Source organism: Danio rerio, chromosome 1 (genome assembly GCF_049306965.1).
Source record: "Danio rerio strain Tuebingen ecotype United States chromosome 1, GRCz12tu, whole genome shotgun sequence".
Classification (NCBI taxonomy): Eukaryota; Metazoa; Chordata; class Actinopteri; order Cypriniformes; family Danionidae; genus Danio; species Danio rerio.
In genome coordinates, this window is record NC_133176.1 from 196,105 (window position 1) to 220,000 (window position 23,896).

The window sequence follows — 23,896 nt, forward strand, 5'->3', positions numbered from 1 at the left end:
AACTCTAAGATTACAGCCAGTTCCCCATTTTATCAAGTGAAAAGGTAATAAACGTCACACATGACTGATTTTATCCTACTTAAATGTTTGAAATGTAATGTTGTGCATTACCTTGAGCAGCTGTTTCCCCATGCCGTGTGTCTGCCTGATGCAGTGGTGTTGCTGCTTATGTCTGCTGTACCTCTGCATAAGCACATCACGTTCAGCTGGAGACAGAAATGCTGATCTCTTCATTCAGATGTTGCCATGGTGACTCTTCATATCTGCGCTCCGTCAGTAATGCCTCTCGATAGCTGCGGTGTGCGCGCTTAACTCTGATTCAGTCTACTCAGACTTGATTGACCCATCACAGAGCTCAAGTTTAAACTGAGTTTGTTGAACCTCCTTACTGAAACAGGCCCCAGATCTATTGAGGCGCCGTCTGAACAATGCAGGTTAGTTCCCTCTTGACCATCTCTAGTGTCTGTACAGCTCTGAGCACCGCATTCAGCATTGAGTAAAGCACATAGAGCGTACTGGACACTTTAAACGTATTAAATGACTGATTATTTTCATAATTATGGGATAAAAACACAGAGAGAGAGAGAGAGTCTCCTGCAGCAGACACAGACAAAGCTGCACTCCAGTAAAAGAGCAACTGTACCCTGACACGAGCAGACGCCGCTGGATTGAACACACATCAGAACATTTACTGCAAATAGACTTAAGATGTCTGCGAGCCCAAACCCTGATCAACTCAGCAGCAGGTTCAGAACAGCCGCTCTGTTTACAGTTAGAGTCGAACACTTCCAAACAACAACAACAACAACAACAACAACAATCAGCGGAGTAAGCCACATCCACAGCTGCAGCCGCACACAGGCCCTGACCACTGAAGCGGACAGGGAACAGTGTTCTGATAAACACACAGCATTACTGATCCGGCTAAACACACACACAAACACGCACACACTGAAGGTTAGCAGTGAATCTTTATTAGCACATCAGAGTTTAGCGTTTGCCACCGACGCGAGGAGCGCTGACCTTCATGGGCTTGGCAATCTTCTGTTTCTGAGCTGATTTAGCAGGAGCCTGAAAACACAAACACAACCAATGAAGACACACAACACCTGCACTGAAGACAGAGAGAGAGAGAGAGAGAGAGAGAGAGAGAGAGAGAGAGAGAGACAGACACACACACACAGTAATCTGCAGCTCTTTACCTTGCTGCTCTGGGTCGTCTGCTTCTTGGTGGCCTGCTTGGCTTTCTTCGCCTCCTTTGCAGCCCTAAAGATCAGATGCACAGCAGCGTTAGCTGTAGCAAGTGATTAGTGCGCGCACACACACACACACACACACACACACACACACACACACACATCTATCTATTGGCCCATTTTCACTGAGTGGTACGGTTCGGTTTGGTACGCGTTTATGGCCGTTTCAAAGAAACTTTTTCCTGTCAAAAGGCTTACCGTACCGTACTACTTCTTCTGCACCCTTTCAAAAGAGTACTAAACACGAGAAAGGGTACCAAAAGGCGGCGCTAAACACGCAGCTGAACGCTATTGGTTTACAGAGACTCTTCATTCGCTTGCGCAACAAGCCAGAATGAAAACAAAAAGCCCGCCATGTTTAAAATACACACGTTTTCTTGCTTGTGCTCGCCGCGCGTCTATATCTGAAATAACGAACTTCTTGAGCTGATGAGGATAACGTGCGCTTGATAACTGACGTGCTTTTGAAACCCGATCCTGTCAGACACTGACAAACGCAAGAGCGAATCGCAAAAAAACAAAGAAAACGGGAAAAAGCAGCACATTATTCCTCCAGCAAACGTGAACACACTGCCTTGCTTTATTTTTCATCTTCACCTTCTGGACTAATATGAACACAATGATGGAGTGACTCTAACAGAGGCTGCACACACACACACACACACACACACACACACACGCACGCACGCACACGCACGCACGCACGCACACGCACGCACGCACACGCGCACGCACGCGCACGCGCACACACACGTACACACACGTACACACACGAGAGGTTTGCTCTGACTGTGGGCTGTATTTTGTGTTGTTTTGAACCTAAATAAGGATGAAATGTCTGCTGTGTGTAGTTTATCTGTAGTTGGTAACATATCGGAGACTGTAAGGGTCTGTATGTGTTCATATGTTCATTAATTTATTTATTTTGTATAATTACAGACGTTACAGTAGGCTATTTTGCACTGTCATTGATCTGCAGATATAACCAACTCCTGTCTACAGAAAAGTTTGTAATGAACATTTATACACGTGTGTGTGTGTGTGTGTGTGTGTGTGTGTGTGTGTGTGTGTGTGTGTGTGTGTGTGTGAAGCGTCTGTGTGGTGAGAAATGCTGCTCATATGATATGTGAGCGACCCGTACAGCTTTACTGCAGACATTTCCTCGAGCGAGAATGATGCGACTGAAACTTCCTGTCATTCACCACACCCACCAAAAGGAGACCCTTGGTAATGGAAATGTAAGCCTGATAAAGGTGACCCGTACCAACCCGAACCGTACCGTAAAACGAGGCATAAAAGCAGAACGAGCTCACGCAGCTCTTCACAGATAATGGACATGATGACTGAGGATTCTGCAGTCCTGCAGATCAGTAACCCGTGTAAACGCGTGTTTGGAGTTGGGCTGCTCGTTTATGGGAAAAATCATAATCCCGATTATTTTGGTCATAATTATAATCACGACTATTCAAAACGATTATCAGTTGAAGTCAAAATTATTCATCCTCCTGTGAATTTATTTTTATATATAAATATTTACCAAATTATGTTTAACAGAGGGGGTTTTTAACAGTATTTTCTATAATATTTTTTCTTCTGGAGAAAGGCTTATTTGTTTTGTTTCAGCTACAATAAAAGCAGGTTTGAATATTTTGAAACCTATTTTAATAGCTTGATATTATTAGCCCCTTTAAGCAATATATTTGTTTAATGGTCTGCAGAAGAAAATACTGTTACACAATGACTGGTCTATTTACCCTAATTAAGCCTTTGAATGTCACTTTAAGCTGAATACGAGTATCTTAAAAAACATCTAGTAAAATAGCCTATAATGTGCTGTCATCAGAGCAAAGATAAAACAAATCAGTTATTAGAAATGAGTTCTTAAATCTGTTGTGTGTAAACCGCGCTTTAAGCATCTCCACTGTATTTTTTATTTTATTATTGATTATTAATAAAAACAGTCGGCAGCAGCAGGAATATTGCGCGGTCACTTTAAGAATAGTGCGGCTCTGATACGGTTTCTCTTTCTCGTGTCTTTTGATTCTCAACTTGTTAGTTTATTACACAGATGAGGGTTAATATGAATAATCACTAAACACCGCGCTCTGACACAAGTGTGCATGTGTTTCACCATTAAAGCGCTCGCATTAAGATCGCATTAGATGTGTGTGCTCTGCTGTCCGAGGCTAAGCGCGGCACGTACGCAAACACACACACGCTAGCTATCTGAGGTTAAGCACAGCGCACACACAATAGCACGTACCCTTTTGCGCTTTTAAAAATGTGAATGATGCGCATCCCGTGCTGCACAAGTTACAGTACAGCACATCTTTCAGTCATTTTCACATGGAACTGAGCTTTGCAGAGGCAAAGAGTTTTCACACTTGTACAACTGGAAAGGGTGCGGTACGTGATGGAATAATCGTTTATCTCGATTCACGGCTTTTCATAATCGTTACAAGCCAAAATCAAAATCAGATTTTCGATTAATTGCACAGCCTTAGTTTGGAGATTTCCATGGTGACAGGAGCACCACTACAACTAGCATCAAGCATGACCACTGAATGAAGAGAGAGTGTGTGTGTGTGTGTGTGTGTGTGTGTGTGTCTCACCTGATGGCCTGCTCGCGCTGGGCTTTACGCACTTCAGGCTTCTGGTTCCTCTTGGCCAGAATCTCGGCCAGAGAAGCGCCGGTGATCGCCCGCTGGAACTTTACTGCACGACGTGTGCGCTTCTTCGACACCTCCTCCTGAAGAGCACAACACACACACACACACACAGGTCAGTGTACTTCATTAGAGCAGTGGGGTCTGCTCCATATCTCCAGCACATGACGTCTGCAGCCCTCAGCCTCCTCACAGGAGTACACGTCGCCCTTCACTCGCAGTAAAACACTCTCTGCATGATTCAGTGGAGACGAGAACAGCAGCGGTTGATCATGCTGATATCTGCTATGCTGGCTTCATGTTCTCCTCAGCTGCAGTATATCTCCATAAATCTATGATGTAATGTAAATGTACACAGGAGGAAACACACTCTTCTCCACTCCTGGACTACACTACCCATAATGCACTCTGTCTGAGACTATACACCCCCCGTGCACATGTGCCCGGTGAATAATGTTAATGAACTCACAGACTGGCCCTTCTTGTGCTTGCGGCGGTACAGAACGGTCCAGTTGATCTGCCTCGGGTTCCTCTTGGACAGAAACGCAGACTCACATTTGGCATTGAGGAACTGGAAAACCTGCAGTAGAAGAGCATCTCCATCAGAACACAGCAACATAATCAATAATCAATAATCACACATGGACCCCAGTGACCTGTGCTGAAGCGCTCCATGCTAAACGGCCCTCTGCAGACACGTACAGCTCAGCTATTAAAATCGCGAAAGAGCATGTGCTGTTGTGTGTGTGCACAGCGCTTAGCCTCGGACAGGTAGTGTGTGTGTGTGTGTGTGGGTGTGTTTGTGTAGCCTCGGACAGGAGAGCACACACGCACATCTAACGTCATCTTAACGAGAGCGCTTTAATGGTCAAACACATGCACATTTGTGTCAGAGCGCAGTGTTTAGTGATTATTCATATTAACCCTCATTTGTGTAATAATCAAAACATGTGAGAGAAACCATATCAGAGCCGCACTGATCTTAAAGTGACAGCGTTTCTTTTCTCTTTGACAGACACATAATTATTTTACTTGACATTTTTCAGGACACTAGTATTCAGCTTAAAGTGACATTCAAAGGCTTCACTCGGGTAAACAGGCAACTCATTGTATAACAGGAGGACAATCAAATATATATATATATATTGCCTAAGGGGGATAATAATATTGAGCTTTTAAAAAAGGTTTAAAAATATTCAAACCTGATTTTATCCTAGCCAAAATAAAACAAATAAGCCTTTCCAGGAGAAATATTATAGAAAATCCTGTCAAAATTCCTCCGTTAAACATAATTTGGTAAATATTTATATATAATAAATTAACAGAAGTGCGAATAATTTTGAACTGAAAATCGTTTTGAATAGTCGTGATTATAATTATGACCAAAATAATCATGATTATGATTTTTCCCATAATCGATCAGCCCTAACACACAATCTACAGCGCTCAGCCAAAACACTGGAGGAGTTCCTGAACACATCAGCCAGAGCATGCGGGATTCAGCACTTCACCATCAGCAGCAGGAGGAGGAAGAGGAGGAGATGCTCTTATATTAATAACAACGCGTACCACTAATTCTCTTACACACACACAGATATGTAGACATACATTTGTGTGTGTGTGTGTGTGTGTGTGTGTACACACACAGCTGATCGGCAACAGTCTTCAGCAAACCCGAACCCTAATATAACTCTAGAACAGTAAAGTAACCCATCATGCTGAACTCATAATGACGCTAAATTAGCCAGAGTAACCCAGTGTCTGTGTTAGCATTAGCAGCGGGGCTCGCCATTACTAACCCATCGCTAACTGTAGTTAGCCAACAGTATCGAACTACCCTGATGAATACGAATATTCACATAATAATAATGACAATATTAATAATAATAATGAGGATGATATTAGTGAGCTGCTGGTGTCGGAGTAACTCGGCTTTACCTTTCCGTCAATCCTGGCGTATCGCCGGCCGTGACCGGGATAGATTTTGTATCCGCTAAAACTGCACAGCTCGACCCTGCAGAGCACAAATGAGCGTCATTACAGACACGCCGCGAACATTAATAACTCATAAACACTTTAATCGGCGCATCTGTGAGGTTATATTGCAGATGTTTGGGGATGAACACAGAATACACTCACTTCATGGCGGCGGTTCAGACGGGGAAGAGGAAGAGGAATTGTGGGTAAGCGGTTTATAAAGGAGCCCGTTTCGTTAAAGTAAAATATTTTTTTGAAGTAAACATATATTTGACATAGGAATGAACCCTACTATTCTGTAAAAATATCCAAAAATATAAATATTTTCAGATTAAATCATCCAATGAAATCTGCGCTCGGTTGCCTGGCGGTGACACAAGCGGGAAGTATGGCGGCGACCGGAGCGGGGATGGCGGATCCGGTGCTGCAGATGCCGAATCACAGAGGTACGGCAATATCAGCCAATAATATTGCAATAATCCACGAGTTTGACTAAGCGGAGACTTTAAACCGCAGTGTTTTTCTGCAGACCGGCGATGTGTGCGGATTACCGAGTTTAACGGGGCGTGTGGGGTTCCGCCGTGTGTGTGTGTTTGTGTGTTTGTGTGTGTAAACTCCGTCATTCACTGATCACTGATCCGCTGCTCTCCACACACCTGCGGGAAAGCGTTTATTGGCTTGGTGTGTGTGTGTGTGTGTTACTGATGTGTGATCGATGATCTTCCTGATCGCTGTAGTGATCAATACTCCACAGCCGTGTTTATTCTGCGCTGTTCTCTTTCAGGTCCGGGGGTTTTAGACCTGTCGGCTCGGGGTCTGCAGCGGCTGGAGCCTCAGCTGTTCCGCCCGGATTCACACACACACACCCTGATCCTGGATCAGAACCAGCTGATGAAGCTGGAGCACCTGGAGCACAACCCCGACCTGCAGCAGGTGTGTGTGTGTGTGTGTGTGTGTGTGTGTGTGTGTGTGTGTTTGATGAACTATAGCAGCGTCTGATGGAGAAGATGAAGATAGAATGTGAGGATTCAGCAAACACGACACACTCTTAGTGCACTCAGTAGTGCTCCACCACACACTCACTTCACTCACTCCTCTAAGTGCACTACTGTAGTGAGTAAGGGTACAGGGGGTGATGTGATTTTGAAAACAGTGTGTGTGTTCAGCTGTGCTCGCAGTGATGTACGTGTGTGTGTGTGTGTTCAGCTGTCGGTGGCCTGTAACCGTCTGGTGCGCATGATGAACGTCTGCAGACTCACGCAGCTGCGGGTCCTGGACCTGCAGAATAACAGCATCGGCTGCATCGAGGGCCTGAAGGAGCTGCAGCAGCTGGAGCGCCTCAACCTGGCCGGGAACAACATCAAGGTGAGTGTGTGTCTGCAGCGGAGTTCACCTGAGCATACGGTCACACACACACACACACTCCTGCTCTGCTGTTTGTGCAGGTGATGGAGCAGCTACACCACTGCGTCTCCCTGCAGCACCTCGACCTGTCTGATAATAATATCTCGCAGATCGGAGACGTGTCCAGGCTCTCGGCGCTGCAGGTGAGTCCGCCGCCGCTCTGAATGATGATGATGATGAGGATGATGATGAGTGTACAGTAATATCCTGCTCACACACACTGCAGACGCTGCTCCTGCACGGAAACATCATCACCACACTGCGCTCGGCTCCTGCTCACCTGCCGGCACACCTGAGAGTGCTGTCGCTGGCGGAGAACGAGATCCGGGACCTGACTGAGGTACACACACACACACACACACAAACACACACACACATTCAGGCTCACACTGCCTCCTCCTGTGCGGTTCTGCATGTGAGTGTAGGCAGATGTCTGACCTGACCTCGCTGCACAGCTGAGGATGCAGATCTGTCCTGATGTGTGTGTGTGTGTGTGTGTGTGTGTGTGCAGGTCTGCTATCTGGCTCCGGTGCGGGGTCTGCAGCAGCTCTCCCTCCTCAGTAACCCGTGTGTGTCGTGTGTGTCCTCCGCTGTGTGTGATTATCGGCCATATGTGCTCAGCTGGTGCCTCGGCCTGGAGCTGCTAGATGGAGTCGCCGTCACACAGAAGGAAGGGTGAGTGGAGCTCGAGGAGGAGGAGGAAGAGTGCTCATTATTCAGTGTTCATGCTGTGATGACGTGCTGCAGTTTCTGATCTGTGCGTGTGCGTGCATGTGTGTGCATGTGTGTGCGTGTGTGTGTGCGTGTGCGCGTGTGTGTGTGTGTGTGTGCGTGCATGTGTGTGCGTGTGCGCGTGTGTGTGTGTGTGTTTGTGTGTGTGTGTGTGTGTGCGTGCATGTGTGTGCGCGCGTGTGTGCGTGCTTGCGTGTGTGTATGTGTGTGCGTGCGTGTGTGTGCGCGCGCGTGTGTGTGCGCGCGTGCGTGTGTGTGCGCGCATGTGTGTGTGCGTGTGTGTGTGTGTGTGTGTGTGTGTGTGCAGGCTGAAGGCGGAGTGGCTGTACAGTCAGGGCAGAGGGCGAGTGTTTCGTCCGGGCGAGCACACTCAGCTGCTGCAGTATCTGTCCCGCACGTGTCCCGCCGCCGCCCGGCAGCCCCCAGCAGAGGACGCCAAACTGGAGAAGATCCTCAACAAACAACGGTAGAGTCCAGACCAGCAGCACCGGCACCGCTCATAGCAGCACCGCTCACTGTGTGTGTGTGTGTGTGTGTGTGTGTGTGTGTGTGTGTGTGTGTGCAGGCATCATCAGAATCAGCTGCAGCATACACATCACCAGACTCCCTCTCGCCCCACACACCTGGACGTGCAGCAGCTCCACCAGAGCACACCTGATGAAGATGAGGAGGATGAAGGTGATGATGTAATCGCTCAGGCTGCTGTGTGTAAGATGCGGGTTTCTGTGCTGGTGTGTTTCCTATTCCCAGTGGTAAAGCACAGTACAGATGAGTGCGTGTGTGTGTGTGTGTGTGTGTTCTGCTGATGTTTGTGTGTGTGTGTGTGTGTGTGTGTGTGTGTGTGTGTGTTCTGCTGATGTTTGTGTGTGTGTGTGTGTGTGTGTGTGTGTTCTGCTGATGTTTGTGTGTGTGTGTGTGTGTGTGTGTGTGTGTGTGTGTGTGTGTGTGTGTGTGTGTGTGTGTGTGTGGTGCAGATGTGGAGCCTGCAGTTCGGGTGAACGCGTGGATGGACTCTGTGTCTCCACCCTTGGCCGCTCCTCCCCCCTCCGCTCCTCCCCCCGCTGTGGCTGCAGACGGGCTGCTCCTGCAGGATCTGGAGGCCCCGGGGCCGCTGGCGTCTGAATCTGCCGCTCCTCCGGCTTCAGCTCCTGACAGCGGAGAGGAGGAGTTTGAGGACTCTCTGGCTCCTCCCACATCCACTCAGCACCGTGCCCCAGGGGAGGAGCCAGTGTGTGGGGGCGTGTCCTCAGAGCATCAGCAGTGTGAGCCGCAGGACGCCGCCGTGAGGATCCAGAGCTGGTGGAGGGGCCAGTGGACTCGCCAGCGCCACCCGCAGGCCAGAGCGGTGCGTGCAGAGATACGCATGCGGAGGATGCAGGACCACATCATACACCTGAGCACACAGCTGGACAGGTGAACTGTTTGTGTGTGTGTGTGTGTGTGTGTGTGTGTGTGTGTGTGTGTGTGTGTGTGTGTGTGTGTGTACTTGTGAGGTAAAGTGGAATGAAGAGCGCTAGAGGTCAGAGGTCGGCTCATCTCTGCTCCGAGAATTGAAGATGACTCTAGTTGAGATCAAGCACAGCGTGAACTGAAGAGTGTGTGTGTGTGTGACTGCTTTGTTTCAGGGTCCGCCGGCAGCAAGAAGAAGAGCGACTGCAGAGACGTGTTCAAGAAGAAGCAGTGAAGGTTCTGTGGAAACAGGTCAGTGAAAAACACACACATAAACACACACAGACACACACACACACACACTCACACACACATAAACACACACAGACACACACACACACACACACACTCACACACACACACACACACACATAAACACACACAGACACACACACACACACACACACACTCACACACACACACACACACACACATAAACACACACACACACACACACACTCACATAAACACACACACACGCTGAACATCTGCTTCTCCAGCTGCAGGTGTTGTTGCAGTGGCAGGCGTCTGTGGACCAGCGGCTTAACACAACACACACTCCTGCGCTCAACAAGACACACACTCCTGCCGACAGCGCAGCACACACTCCTGCAGACAGTAGCACTGACACACACACACACGCTGATCTCTCGGTGCCGGAGTGCGGTTCTCCGTGTGTGAACAGCAGCGCCGCCTCTGGAGACGCGCAGAACTGCAGTCTGCTGGAGCAGTACCTGAGCTCCGTCCAGCAGCAGGACGAGGAGGAGCGCGCCGCACACGACCTCTGACCTCTGACCTGACCGCACCGAGGCATTATGGGATGTTGAAGGTCTCTGCCCTCGTCAGCAGTCGTGTATGATTAAACATCAGTTTTCTGCCAGTTCTCTTCAGTGCTGCTGACGGAGGCTCCCTAAGAAGTGCTGATGCTGTCTGAGTGCACTTACTGGTGCACATCTCTCCTTCACAGCCTGCAGCTGTAGATGAAGACGCCGCCGTGGAGTAATGTCAATGTGTTGGTCATCTGCTGCAGTTCAACCCCGCAGAGAGTTTAGCAGGCTTCAGTGTGTGTGTGTGTGTGTGTGTGTGTGTGTGTGTGTGTGAGCGCGCTCGGCATGTGCTGCAGCAGTCTTCAGTTGAGTGTTTTGTATGTCAGATGTTTTACAAATCATTTTTGTAAATAAAGTTTTAATTTCCTTCACCGCTGTGTGTGTGTGTGTGTGTGTGTGTGTGTGTGTGTGTGTGTGTGTGTGTGTGTGTGTGTGTGTGTGTGTGTTTATTTCCATCAGGAAGATTGGTCTAACACAGTGGTTCTCAAACTGTGGTACGTATACCACTAGTGGTACGCGGGCTTCCTTCTAGTGGTACGTGGAGGGATGCAATATGGCATGTACATGCTACATATATTTCCAAATTTATCAAAAATGATGTATATAGTATGCCATACATGACATACAGCCTATATTTCTGAGGTATTTTGCCACATTTTTTTAACTGTGCAGAGTTGTAGCTGCTTTACTGGGCCTACTACACTACTGTATTTCAATACTGCTCATTTTGGTGGTACTTGGAGAGACTATTTTTTTCTGAGGTGGAACTTAATGAAAACAATTTGAGAACCACTGGTCTAACACATTATTGTTCCCTCATGTGGATTATTCAGTGTGCAGAAATACACAGTATATGTTATAAACACTGAGCTGATGTTGATACTCCGAATGCCGCTAGATGGCGCTCTCCGTGTTCCTGCAGTGTGTGTGTGTGTGCGTGTGTGTGTGTGTGTGTGTGTGTGTGTGTTCGTGTGTTTGTGTGTATAATGTTGATTGTTTTCTCCTGCCCTGTGGGTTATCTGGCTCCTCTGTGGACCTTTAATAAACCCTCAGCAGGTTCTGCTCAGGGCCCTGTTTCAGTAAGGAGGTTCATAGCGGATCTGAGTTGGGTCAATCAACTTTGAGTAGAGCGCGCGCACCGTGACTATAACCAGGCATTATCAATGGAGCGCAGATATTACGAGTGACCATGGCAAGATCTTAAGAAAAGAGATCAGCATTTCTTTCTCCAGCTGAACTTGATGTGCTCATGCATAGTTATAGCAAATATGAGCGAATATTTTGAAAAGCAACACCACTGCATCAGTCAAACAGAGACAGCATGGGGAAACAGCAGCTTGAGTTAATGCACATTTTTACATTTCAAGTATTTAAATATTTAAGTTGAATAAGATAAGTAATGTAATGTGTGACGTTTATAAAATCATCACACACGTTCCCACTTTTATACATGTTGATCAGTTTAATAGATTTAACAGTGCACTTGTGTGTCTGCCTTCTTATTGATGCAGTGATAGAGGCTGATATGACATTTAGAATGTGCAGAACTAATGCTAATTAATCTAAGCTACTTGTCCCTGCTGAAGGTCAGTCAATTTAAGCTTTATTCATTAAAAAATGACAAGCCATTCTCGTACGTGACTTTGTTCTTTGTGTGACTGTAATGGCAATAGCTGTGTTTCCGTCCAATAATATTAATTCAATTTATGCGCAAAACTGGAATATCGCTTAAAGATTTGTGCGAATAAAGCAGAGTTTCCATCCAACGAGTCAAAGAACAAAACCGTCACTTCCTGATTAAACGAGCACCAAATATCAACAGTAAAGCAGAATTTACTAGAAGCTGCGGCAGCCTCAATCTTACTTTTAATAAACACACTTGCGCCTCAGAACACAATGAACACGAGGGGGCGCTTGAAGCCATGAGACGCGGAGGACAGACGCTCCTGACACGCTCCAGACGCTCTGGAGGTCATTAACAATATAATACCATTAATACTGAAACAGTTCAGGATTTTTAGAATGAATGAGCAAAACAACATTTCAGATGTGTTACAGTGTGCTCAGCCATTCACACACATTTTCATTATCAAATAACAAACCTTTTTAATGCACATACTGTAATTTGTTCAGTAAAAGTGTTTCCATCGAAGTTTATGCGCATCTTTTCTAGCGAATAAATGTTTATCCTACTCATTTATGTGTATGTTTTTATGTGTATTTTTCAAAGTTATGTGCATCATAACGTTTCCATAAATCGTTTTATGCGCATATACAAAATGAGCATCAATATAGGTGTGTGGAAACGCAAGACTAAGGCGAGAAATACCGCTTTATCTTTAAAAAAGAGAAGAGACCGACAGAAACTCTAAGTTTAGAGAATAAAACCTGCTCCTGGCCAGGTTAGGTTCACAGAATAAGTTTCCACAGTAACTGACTCTGAGTTAAAGTGACCTCTCCTTCAGAAACAGGTTGACTTACCCTGCTGTCTCCAGTTTAACAAACCTGCCATTTTGAAACGGAAAACCCAGAGTTTCTCTTACTTAACCTCCTTTCTGAAACAGGCCCCTGGTCTGAGAGCAGAAGTCGCCTCGTGAATTATTCTGTATCGTGTAAACACCTGGACGTAATGACGTGTGTCTGGGGCGTCTCTCTAGCTCATGACGTCACGTACGTTTAAAACCCCCAGCGGAGCTCCAGTTCGTCATTCAGAGCAGCAGCAGCAGCAGCAGCAGAAGATGATCATCGACCGAGTTTCTGACGGGTTTTCGGGTCTGCTGGACCGGGACGCGGATCTGATAAGTCCGGTGCAGCTGTGGGGCTTCCCCGGCTGCAGTTCCCCCACAGAGCCGCTGCTGTCCCCGGGAGAGCCCAGCTCCGACTCCGAGCACAGCTGGAGCGACGCCAGCGGTAAGGCAATATTGACATTATTAGCGTTCATTACTGTCTACTGAAGCTGCTGCTCCTGAATAACACAGCAGACACACGGGAAAACCCCGAGAATAGCTGCAGGGTTACAGGGCTTTGTGTTGGTCCAGTAAAACTGTTGTGTTGTGGCCGGCGGACGGGGAATGTCCCGAAACCCGCCAGAAACCGTCAGATAAAACTGTTTATTTACCATTTTGAGGAATGTAAAACACAACAACAGTCCCAGTGTAGCTCTGATTTGACATCTGTAATTTCTAGAGCTTCCGAGAATCTAAAAAGAGCCACATGTTGATCAATAATGTTATGACGAGAGCTGCTTTAACATCAAGTTATGACTGAGTTTCCTCTTATTGCTGACTGAAGTACAGAAAACAAGCAGGAAACGCGCATGCGCTGATGACGTCACCATGCTGAAATGGTCGATAGTGAGAGCCAAACATGTTAGACTGCCTGTAGTGTGTGTGTGATGTGTAGTTTGACCAGGTACAGCAGGTGTGGTGGTGTATTATTGGCTGCTCAGTATCAGGTGTGTGTGTGTGTGTGTTTGTGCGCAGTGGAGGCGGAGGGCACACGCAGGAGCCGCTATCAGGGTGTGCGCGTCAAGAACACGGTGAAGGAACTGATCATGCGCAGAAAACACCTACACACACAGGTACACACCTGCACACACAGATACACACCTGCACACACAGATGTGTTTATGACATGTTTATGACACACACTGACTGATCACTGCTCTCAGGTGCAGCAGCAGCAGTTCGCCGTCGATGACGAGTGCGCAGGTAACAGAGCCGACCGCCTGTTAGCAGTCCAGGAAGTAGTTTGTCCTAAATGACTGAGGTGTTGTCTGTGTGTGTCTGTGTGTGTGTTTGCAGTGCTGCAGAGCAGGAAGAGGACAGCAGAGAGTGTGTGTTTCTCTGCTGTGAAGCGCGCGCGAGCCACTGACGGATACACACCGGTACAGTTACTGAATTACTGAGTCTGCTTCAGTCTGCACACACTGAGTAATGATTAAACCGCTCAGATAACAATAACACGGTGTGTGTGTGTGTGTGTGTGTGTGTGTGTGTGTGTGTGTGTGTGTGTGTGGACAGATGGAGTGTGTGTCCAGTGACTGTGATCTGCTGGAGGATCTCGGGGTTTTTCTGGCTCCGCCTCTCTCCGTGGGCTCAGTGATGGAGAGTGTGTGTGCAGACGCGCCACCGCTTTACATGCAGAACACACTCCCCGCTGTGCAGAACACACTCCCCGCTGTGCAGAACACACTCCCCGCTGTGCAGAACACACTCCCCGCCGCGCCGCCAGTTTCCTTCTTCCAATGGCAGATCCAGCAGGAGGATGAGAAACTGTCTGCGTTGAGCCCTGCGGAGCTGATGAGCCGAGATGAGGACGGAGACACGTCAGTACACACACACACACACACACACACACACACACACAGACGAGCAGGTGTAATCTGAGATATTGATTATTGATTGGTTATGGTCAGGTTCCTCCACATCGCCGTGGCGCAGGGCCGCAGAGCGCTCGCCTTCGTCCTCGCCAGCAGAATGGCGGAGCTGGGGGTCCTGGACCTGAAGGAGCACAACCAGCAGGTACATCCCATAATACCAGCGCTGCGAGCTGCACACACACACACACACACACACATACACACTGTCTCTCACACACACAGACAGACATGTTCTCCCTCACACACTCTCTCACACACACACTGGTGTCTCCTCAGAGTGCGCTGCAGGTGTGTGTGGCCGCCGATCAGCACCTCATCGCTCAGGATCTGCTGAGTCTCGGAGCCGACCCGAACACATTCGACCGCTGGGGCCGCTCGCCGCTGCACGTGTGTGCTGAGAAGGGCCACAGCGCCACACTGCAGGTACCACACACACACACTCACACACACACTCACACACACATACACACACACACACACAAAGATACATTCATTGCCTTAGTCCCTTTATTCATCAGAGGTCGCCACAGCGGAATGAACCGCCAACTATTCCAGGATATGTTTTACACAGCGGATGCCCTTCTAACCTCAATCCAGTACTGGGAAACACCCATACACACACACACACTCATACACTACGGCCAGTGTAGTTGATCAGTTCCCGTATAGCGCATGTGTTTGGACTGTGGGGGAAACCGGAGCACCCGGAGGAAACCCACACCAACACGGGGAGAACATGCAAACTCCACACAGAAACACCAACTGACCCAGCCGAGACTCAAACCAGAGACCACAGTGCGACACCACTGAGCCACCGTGCCCCTATAAAGACACATTCAGAGACCAATATTAGCTCATTTACTGTGTGTTTTACATATTGTGTGTGTGTGTGTGTGTGTGTGTGTGTGTGTGAGAGAGAGAGAGGCTAGTTCATGACATCATCAGGTCTGTGTTTGCTCAGCTGTGTCCAATAGTCCAGAAGCTGAAGGCCTGTATGGGCATCTGAAATACACTCTGCTTTATACACACACACTCACACACACTCACACACACACACACACACACACACACTCACACACATACACTCACATAAGATCATTGTGCGCTAACGAGTAACCCAGCTCATTTGCATAAACATGCGGACGTTGGTGAATGGAACCTTGACTAATGCAGTTTGTGTGTGTGTGTGTGTGTGTGTGTGTCTGTCTCTGTCTCTGGTGTTCAGAGTATGCAGATCTCCGCATTCCGGTTGGCTCTCTGCTTTTCCTTCTGTAGTTATCATTCATCAGCTGTCAATCATTCACTCGTGTGTGTGTGTGTGTGTGTGTGTGTGTGTGTGTGTGTGTGTGTTTTTAACAGTCCGACGCTGACTTCCTCATAGCTCATCTGAATTTCCTCAAACACAGTCACGCAACGCACTCAGAAAATCCCCGAAAACACACACACACACACAGTAACACACAGTAACACACACACACACACAGGCTGCTTTATGAGCAGATCCAGACACGCTGGAACACACCCTGCTCATCTGCTGCTCTGGGGGGGCTGCGTAGGTGTGTTGTGTGATTAAGGTGTGTTTGCGTAAGTGAGGTGTGTAGTAAAAGCGTGTGGTGCAAGTGGGTATTCTGTGTGTGTGTGCGTGTGTGTACGTGTTTTTGTGACATATCAGGACACAAATCTGTATAATGACGTGTGTATGACTCAGATATTACAGAAAGCAGGTGAAATATGAGGTGAGGGCAGAACAGTACACGACTTGAACAGGATACAACAAATTAACTTTAATGTCCCCACTTTTCACAAAAACAAACGTGTGTGTGTGTGTGTGTGTGTGTCTCCTCAGGCCATCCAGCGGTGTGTGCAGCAGAGCGGCCGGAGCCTCAGCCTGGAGATGGTCAACTATGAGGGTCAGTTTCTACAGTAGAGTGTGTGTGTGTGTGTGTGTGTGTGTGTGAGTCTGTGTAACCCTCTGTGTGCTGCAGGACTGACTCCGCTGCACACTGCAGTGCTGGCCCATAATGCAGTGCTGCAGGAACTGAGTGGTCATGTGACACAGGATGTGACGCTGCTGCAGAAGAGGAAGAAGCTGGCGGAGTGTATCGCCACACTGCTGCAGATGGGGGCAGCGCTGGGCACACAGGTGAGCACACACACACACTCACACACACTCACACACACTCTCTGCAGTTCAGTGTCCTGTATGGCGCTCTCTCTCTCTCTGCTGTTCTCAGGACTGTAAGAGCGGCCGCACGGCTCTGCATATGGCAGCTGAGCAGGTGAATGTGGAGCTGCTGCGCCTGTTCCTGGATCAGCCGGACTGCTGCAGCGTCATCAACACTCGGGTCAGTGGCGTGTTAGTGAGCTGTCCTCATGTGCTGCTGTGGTGCTGTGCTGATGGTGATCTTGTGTCCGTCAGGCGTTCAGCGGGAACACGGCGCTCCACATGGCGAGCGCGCTGCAGGGTCGGGATGCGCAGCTGGAGGCGGTGCGGCTGCTGCTGCGGAGAGGAGCCGACCCCAGCGCCCGCAACCTGGAGAACGAGCAGCCCGCACAACTGGTGAACGAGGGCCCGCTGGGAGACCAGGTCAGAACCACAACCACTGCATTGACCAATCACAGCACACCATCAGCTGACACTCCTGTGTGTGTGTGTGTGTGTGTGTGGGTGTGTGTGTGTGTGTGCAGGTGCGGCGTGTCCTGAAGGGTAAATCGGCCCCGCTGCGCCCCTGAGCTCCTCCACACCCGCTGTCAGTCAGGCAGCCGTCGCTCTACTCATTTGCTCTGCAGATGTCGGTTGTTTCCATGAAACAGATTAAAGTTCTCTACTGTGTAGAAGAGGAACCGGAAGATGAGCAGCACACACACACACTCTGCCGGACTGAGGAGAGTCCCGACTCTGACCCAGTCCAGCAGCAGATCCGTGTGCTGCTCCTGTGTGTAAAGGCCTGAAAACTATACTCATACTGTAATGATGATTATCTGTGTGTGTGTGTGTGTGTGTGTGTGTGTGTGTGTGTGTGTGTGTGTGTGTGTGTGTGTGTGTGTGTGTGTGTGTGTGTGTGTGTGGTTAATCTTCTGAGATGTGTATCAGTGAGTGTAAACCTGTTGAACCGGATGGTCCCGCTGGAGCGCTCCGGGCGTGTCTCCACCTGTTGCTCTGGGACTTTCACCTGATGATGACTGAGCTGCTGAGCTCGACATGCTGACCAGCGCTCTGATGAGTGTCCAATCAGAACCTCTGCTCTGAATTGAGGAGGACCACTGCTGTGTAGATGATGATGATGATCATTATATACACGTGTAGATGATGATATAAGTGTGTGTGTGTGTGTGTGTGTGGTGAAGGGTTGAGCTGATTGAGCTCCATTATTTCTCTGTATTGGTTTCGGGTTTCTCCCCTCATATTCTGTAAATCTGTATGAAACTCCATCTTTAATAAAGTTTTTTGGTTTGGGTTTGTGTGTGTGTGTGTGTGTGTGTGTGTGTGTGTGTGTGTGTGTTCTGAGAAGAATTTGAGTTTCCACACACACACAGACTGAAGCAGAAACTGATCTGCAACAGGAAACAGACACACCTATAAAGAAGAAAAACCTGCGTAGATCCCAGAAATAACACACACACACACACACACACACACACACACACACAGCATGTGTCGTTACAGCAGCACTTCACACACTCAAAGGGAACAGAACCCTTATGAAGGCATCACTGCAGCTGTAGTTCTCTTCTGGAAGTGCAGACAGCATGTGAGTGTGGGCCGCTGTAGGCAGTTGTGCGGCACCGGTGCTCTTCCTTCAGCCCAGACATCATGACTGTGAGCCTGAAGTGGCCCACCTGTACAATGGAAAGGGGAGCAAAGATTCAAATTCATATTTGGGCCATTTAAGGCAAAGATTTGGCACTTAAGGCAGAATGTAATCTGAGTGTGGGCCTGATGTGGCCCAAATGATGGAGGACAAATGTGGGCTGGTCATTTAAACTGGCTATTGCAGCCGTCAGCCTGTACTGGCCCAGAGAAGATGTGGCCCAGTTATCCTAAAACATGTGTGGGCCACATAGACTAAAGTCTCCATGCAGAAAAGAGTTAGCTGTAGTTGGGCTCAGGGCCCGGATCCCTGATATAATGTATATTTGGGTTATTTTCGTAACTGAAGATCTTTGCTTGAAGAGTTTATTGATTACAGCAAACAAGACAAGCAAAACAAAACACAATAAACTGCAGTGAGACACCACCTGTGAGGAAATAACCCACTTCACTGATGTGCAGCAGTGTTTACTCCATCATCATCATCAGCAGCAGCGGCGTTATATCATCCTGTACATGCCACACCATCATGAAGAGTTATAAGCTCAAACAGTTCTCCGCTCAGCTTATGCTCACAGAGACATCAATAACCAGCGTATGATCCTCAACAACACAGACCATTAACAACATGAACATCACCAGCAGATGATGAACACTGCAGCAGCAGAGCGCTATAGCATGTAGTCATGCTGCAATGCATGCTGGGAGTTTTGTACTTTAGTTTTTGTTGCCATAGCAGCAAGTGTAAGATGTTGGCCAGAATAAAAGCAAACTGTGGCCCAGAATAGGGTCAGTTCTGGGTTATTTGGTTGAGTTCTGGCTGATGTGTGGTTTTGTTTTGGCTTAACTGTGGCCCAGATCTGGCAAACAGGAGTGGACCGCTGTAGAGCCATCATCCCATGCGCTGTGTGGGCCGGTTGTAAGTGTCTGGTGTGGGCCGGATCTGATCCTCATGAATTTTGCTAGCTGTAGTTTATTGTTCAGGAAATAAGGGCGTTATTTAGGCATATTGCAGTATTCCTGCAACACCACTGCAGTACAGCGACTGCTCCTGCTCCTGCTTCTGCTCCTGCTTCTGCTCCTGCTTCTGCTCCTGCTCCTGCTCCTGCTCCTGCTCCTGATCCTGCTTCTGCTCCTGCTCCTGCTCCTGCTCCTGCTCCTGATCCTGATTCTGCTCCTGCTCCTGCTCCTGCTCCTGCTCCTGCTCCTGCTCCTGATCCTGATCCTGCTCCTGATCCTGCTCCTGCTCTTGCTCCTGCTCTTGCTCCTGATCCTGATCCTGCTCCTGATCCTGATCCTGCTCTTGCTTCTGCTCCTGCTCCTGCTCCTGCTCGGTGACGAGGGTTTCCACACGAGGTGTCAGCTCTTCAGTTGGGTTGCTGAAGCTCTACCTCAGACTGCCAAGTGCTGTTCAGCAGCGTAACTACAGAAATACCTCTACAACACAGCGATAGATACCTGTGTTTACCTCAGTTTACCTGTGTTTACCTCAGTTTACCTGTGTTTACCTCAGTTTACCTGTGTTTACCTGTTTATCTGTGTTTACCTGTGTTTATCTGTGTTTACCTGTGTTTACCTGTGTTTATCTGTGTTTACCTGTGTTTATCTGCGTTTACCTGTGTTTATCTGTGTTTACCTGTGTTTATCTGGGTTTATCTGTGTTTACCTGTGTTTACCTGTGTTTATCTGCGTTTACCTGTGTTTATCTGTGTTTACCTGTGTTTATCTGCGTTTACCTGTGTTTATCTGCGTTTACCTGTGTTTATCTGCGTTTACCTGTGTTTATCTGCGTTTACCTGTGTTTATCTGCGTTTACCTGTGTTTATCTGTGTTTACCTGTGTTTATCTGTGTTTACCTGTGTTTACCTGTGTTTATCTGTGTTTACCTGTGTTTATCTGTGTTTATCTGTGTTTACCTGTGTTTATCTGCGTTTACCTGTGTTTATCTGTGTTTACCTGTGTTTACCTGTGTTTACCTGTGTTTATCTGCGTTTACCTGTGTTTATCTGTGTTTACCTGTGTTTACCTGTGTTTATCTGTGTTTATCTGTGTTTACCTGTGTTTACCTGTGTTTATCTGTGTTTACCTGTGTTTATCTGTGTTTACCTGTGTTTATCTGTGTTTACCTGTGTTTATCTGCGTTTACCTGCGTTTACCTGTGTTTATCTGTGTTTACCTGTGTTTATCTGCGTTTACCTGTGTTTATCTGTGTTTATCTGTGTTTACCTGTGTTTATTTGTGCTTACCTGTGTTTATCTGTGTTTACCTGTGTTTACCTGTGTTTATCTGTGTTTACCTGTGTTTATCTGTGTTTACCTGTGTTTATTTGTGCTTACCTGTGTTTATCTGTGTTTACCTGTGTTTACCTGTGTTTATCTGTGTTTACCTTTGTTTATCTGTGTTTACCTGTGTTTATCTATGTTTACCTTTGTTTACCTGTGTTTATCTATGTTTGCCTGTGTTTACCTGTGTTTATCTATGTTTACCTGTGTTTACCTGTGTTTACCTGTGTTCACTGCAACTCACACTGCTGTTGAGCTCTGCTGTGCTGTAGCTGAACTGTGTTACTGCAGTGTGTTGCACCTGTACTGTATTAAACTGCAGATATTCTCTATGTTCTGCTGCTGTGCTTCACTTTACTGCAGTTATTGTCGGTCAGGGAATTTCTCTTATTAATATTCAGTTTCTCTGCTTTTACTCTGGAAACTCCCACTTCCTCCTGCAGGCCCTCCACTTCCCGTCCGAGTCGGGTTCCCAGCATTGCTCTGTGTGTGTGTGTGTGTGTGTGTGTGTGTTGTGTGTGTGTGTGTGTGTGTGTGTGTGTGTGTGTGTGAAGCATCAGGATGAACAGATCAAATAATTCGGCCTGTTTCATTCCCTCATTCTCCTTCAGCTCAGAGTCGCTGCAGTGGAATAATTAATTACTGTATAATAATGCAGTGATGATGATGATGATGATGAAGATGAGCAGGTTGTTTATTGATTATTAATAATGATGTAGTCAGGGCTGGTTCCGCCCAGGCGGCCATTTGAACTAGAACCGCCACTGCCTCAGACAGGATCATTAGTCTGCCCTCTATAGGTCATCACGTCAAACCCATCTGACTACACATCATTCTGAAACTGCTGTCTATCGTGCAGTCCGCACTATAGGGATTAGGGACCTAGTGAGCGCTTTTGGACACCGCCGCGTGTCTCCCTCTGCTGCCGATCCGCTTTACTGCAGCTGTCGTGCTGTTTTGCGACAGTGTGGCGCGGATGTTCTGCTTTCCGACAGTGTGGCACCGCTGGATGAAGATGAGGAGGAAGATGTCTGAACCTCACGGCGAGGCGGGAAACGAGATGCCGAACAAAAAGCAGAAACTGAGCAGCGACGAGAACAGCAACCCCGACCTGTCTGGAGACGACAATGTGAGCGCGTTTCCCGCCGAGTGTGTGTGTGTGTGTGAAGAGAAGTTTGTCTTTGTCTGTGTCCAGCTTCAGGGTTTCAGACACCACAGAAGAAGAACTGCAGTGTGTGTGTGTGTGTGTGTGTGTGTGTGTGTGTGTGTGTGTGTGTGTGTGTGTGTGTAAAAGGTTTTCATTCTTAATCAGCTGTTTCCGGTGAGGGGGACAAAGTTTGTGTGATCCTCTAAATCAGGGGTGTAAGCTGTAGAGGGCCGCTGTCCTGCAGAGTCTGACACACACACACACACACACACACACACACACACCTGAGCTCTCACTGGCCTTCTGGAAACATCTGTGCAGGTGTGTTGAGGAAAGCTGGAGCTGAACCTGACCCAGTTGGACACCCCTGGGCTAATGAACTGCAGAGTGTTGAAGAGCAGCACTGCACACACACACTCACACACACACACACATCATGGTAAACTACACAGAGAGAATGTGTGTGTGAGTCTAGGTTGTTTTGGTGTGGTTGTGGGGACGTGTGAGATGGAGGGCAGGAAGTGAAGCTGAGCAGGACACAGCGGAGAGGACCAGTGGAGTAAACTGTAGAAATGATGATGATGATGATGATGATGATGTGGGTCAACACAACTGGAGTAACAGCAGTCCAGTTCTCCAGCAGTCCAGTTCTCCAGCAGTCCAGTTCTCCAGCAGTCCAGTTCTCCAGCAGGCTTCAGCTTTCTGTAATCACAGTGGTGGTGGAGTTTACAGTAAGGGTTCAGTGTTCACTACAGTTCCTCAGTTTACTGCCGCATCCTGCAGCTCTCATCAACACACACACACACACACACACACACACACACAGAGAGAGAGAGAGAGAGCTGTGCACATCATACACTCAGGGCCGGTGCGTCCATAGAGGCCACCTAGGGCGGCAGTATAGAGAGGGCGGCGTCCGCAACACCCCCCTTACCACCCGCGTCCTCAGAACAGAGGTCCACAACACCTCACTTCATTTTCATAACCGGTCACTTTTGTTTTCCCATATTGGGGTTGAGGGCGGCGTGATCGTCCTCTGCCTAGAGCGGCAGTTCAGCTTGCTCCGGCCCTGCACACACTTGACTATAGTGTGCTCCAGAAACAGGGTGAATATAGGGAGTGTAGCGTCCCCCATGCAGAGATCCTCCACACATCAGGAACTAACAGCTGAAGCGTACAGACGCGGCCGCCTCCGCTTCTCGGGCTGATCCTCCAGCTCTCTCTGCTTCATGAGTGAACTCTGCCGCACGTCTCCATCAGCTGCCTGCACTCAGCATCTCGCCGAGTTAAACACCGTTCAGCTCAGCTTGATCCCTGCAGTGTGTTTACAGGGTAGAGTGTGTGTCAGCAGCTGAACACAGAACCAGTCCAGTCCAGTGTGCTTTAATCTTCACTGCTGAAACACTGGAGAGCAGATCCATCCCTGCACAGACACACAAGACCCGAACCCAGCAGGCCAGTGGAGCAGCACACTTCACCAATTGACCAAAGTGAAGGAGAGAACCCAGGCTCAGTCTGGCTCCACCATTTCTCCTCTGGCCACACGTCTCTACAGAGCTGCTGTCCAGGCGCCGAGGCTGGAGAACCTCCAGAAAACAGAAACATTCTGATGATCTGACAGCTTCCTGTGTAGAAGAACCACTTCCTGCTTCCAGCTGAGTCATCAACAGTGACGTCATGAGAAAACACCCAACTGCACCTCACTGTCACTGTGTGTGTGCGTGTGCGCGTGTGTGTGTGTGTGTGTGTGTGTGTGTGTGTGTGTGTTTATTACTAAGTTTTCTCATTAAATTGTGTGTGTGTGTGTGTGTGTGTGTGCAGGATGATGCGGTCAGCGTGGAGAGCGGCACACACCCCGAGCGTCCCGACACTCCCACCAACACAGCGAGCGCTCCGGGCAGGAAGAGCTGGGGGAAGGGGAAGTGGAAGTCCAAGAAGTGCAAATACTCCTTCAAGTGTGTGAA

The 23,896-nt window shown here is 48.2% G+C and overlaps 4 protein-coding genes across 7 annotated transcripts in view; 3 read left to right on the plus strand and 1 right to left on the minus strand.

Annotated features, from left to right (window-relative positions):
* Positions 1 to 952: 952 nt before the first annotated feature.
* On the minus strand, positions 953 to 6,189 carry rpl24 (ribosomal protein L24). The gene is made up of 6 exons (NM_173235.3): positions 6,062 to 6,189; positions 5,861 to 5,936; positions 4,392 to 4,502; positions 3,869 to 4,005; positions 1,203 to 1,266; positions 953 to 1,071 (listed from the first exon to the last, which is right to left on the minus strand). The coding sequence occupies exons 1-6, from the start codon at positions 6,064 to 6,066 to the stop codon at positions 991 to 993; spliced, it is 474 nt and encodes a 157-aa protein (NP_775342.2). The 5' UTR covers positions 6,067 to 6,189; the 3' UTR covers positions 953 to 990.
* An 82-nt stretch (positions 6,190 to 6,271) lies between these two features.
* cep97 (centrosomal protein 97) lies at positions 6,272 to 10,682 on the plus strand. 3 transcript variants are annotated; one of them, XR_012389342.1, is made up of 11 exons: positions 6,272 to 6,345; positions 6,684 to 6,832; positions 7,106 to 7,264; positions 7,345 to 7,446; positions 7,530 to 7,643; positions 7,815 to 7,978; positions 8,343 to 8,501; positions 8,601 to 8,766; positions 9,010 to 9,448; positions 9,661 to 9,736; positions 9,985 to 10,682. XR_012389342.1 is itself a non-coding variant. In XM_009305058.4 (11 exons), exons 1-11 carry the CDS (start codon positions 6,288 to 6,290, stop codon positions 10,270 to 10,272), a joined length of 1,851 nt encoding a protein of 616 aa, XP_009303333.3. In that variant the 5' UTR covers positions 6,272 to 6,287; the 3' UTR covers positions 10,273 to 10,682. The 3 variants fall into 3 exon arrangements, 2 of the variants coding, with proteins under 2 accessions (XP_009303333.3, NP_938185.2); XM_009305058.4 differs by having other exon boundaries at positions 8,601 to 8,743; NM_198371.2 differs by having other exon boundaries at positions 6,278 to 6,345; positions 8,601 to 8,713.
* A 2,193-nt stretch (positions 10,683 to 12,875) lies between these two features.
* Positions 12,876 to 18,150, plus strand: nfkbiz (nuclear factor of kappa light polypeptide gene enhancer in B-cells inhibitor, zeta). Of its 2 annotated transcripts, XM_073949267.1 has the most exons (13): positions 12,957 to 13,221; positions 13,794 to 13,891; positions 13,982 to 14,021; positions 14,115 to 14,197; positions 14,334 to 14,451; positions 14,494 to 14,638; positions 14,729 to 14,834; positions 14,969 to 15,115; positions 16,539 to 16,602; positions 16,678 to 16,835; positions 16,927 to 17,037; positions 17,112 to 17,279; positions 17,381 to 18,150. In XM_073949267.1, exons 1-13 carry the CDS (start codon positions 12,972 to 12,974, stop codon positions 17,423 to 17,425), a joined length of 1,533 nt encoding a protein of 510 aa, XP_073805368.1. In that variant the 5' UTR covers positions 12,957 to 12,971; the 3' UTR covers positions 17,426 to 18,150. The 2 variants fall into 2 exon arrangements, with proteins under 2 accessions (XP_021331586.1, XP_073805368.1); XM_021475911.3 differs by having other exon boundaries at positions 12,876 to 13,221; positions 14,334 to 14,638.
* Positions 18,151 to 21,646: 3,496 nt separating this feature from the next.
* eed (embryonic ectoderm development) overlaps positions 21,647 to 23,896 on the plus strand; it is a 6,661-nt gene continuing 4,411 nt past the window's right edge. The window contains exons 1-2 of the mRNA NM_001017766.2: positions 21,647 to 21,914; positions 23,754 to 23,896. The exon at positions 23,754 to 23,896 is cut by the window's right edge and continues 10 nt beyond it. Coding sequence (NP_001017766.2) covers positions 21,801 to 21,914; positions 23,754 to 23,896 — 257 coding nt within the window. The 5' untranslated portion in view covers positions 21,647 to 21,800. The remainder of the gene's footprint in view (positions 21,915 to 23,753) is intronic.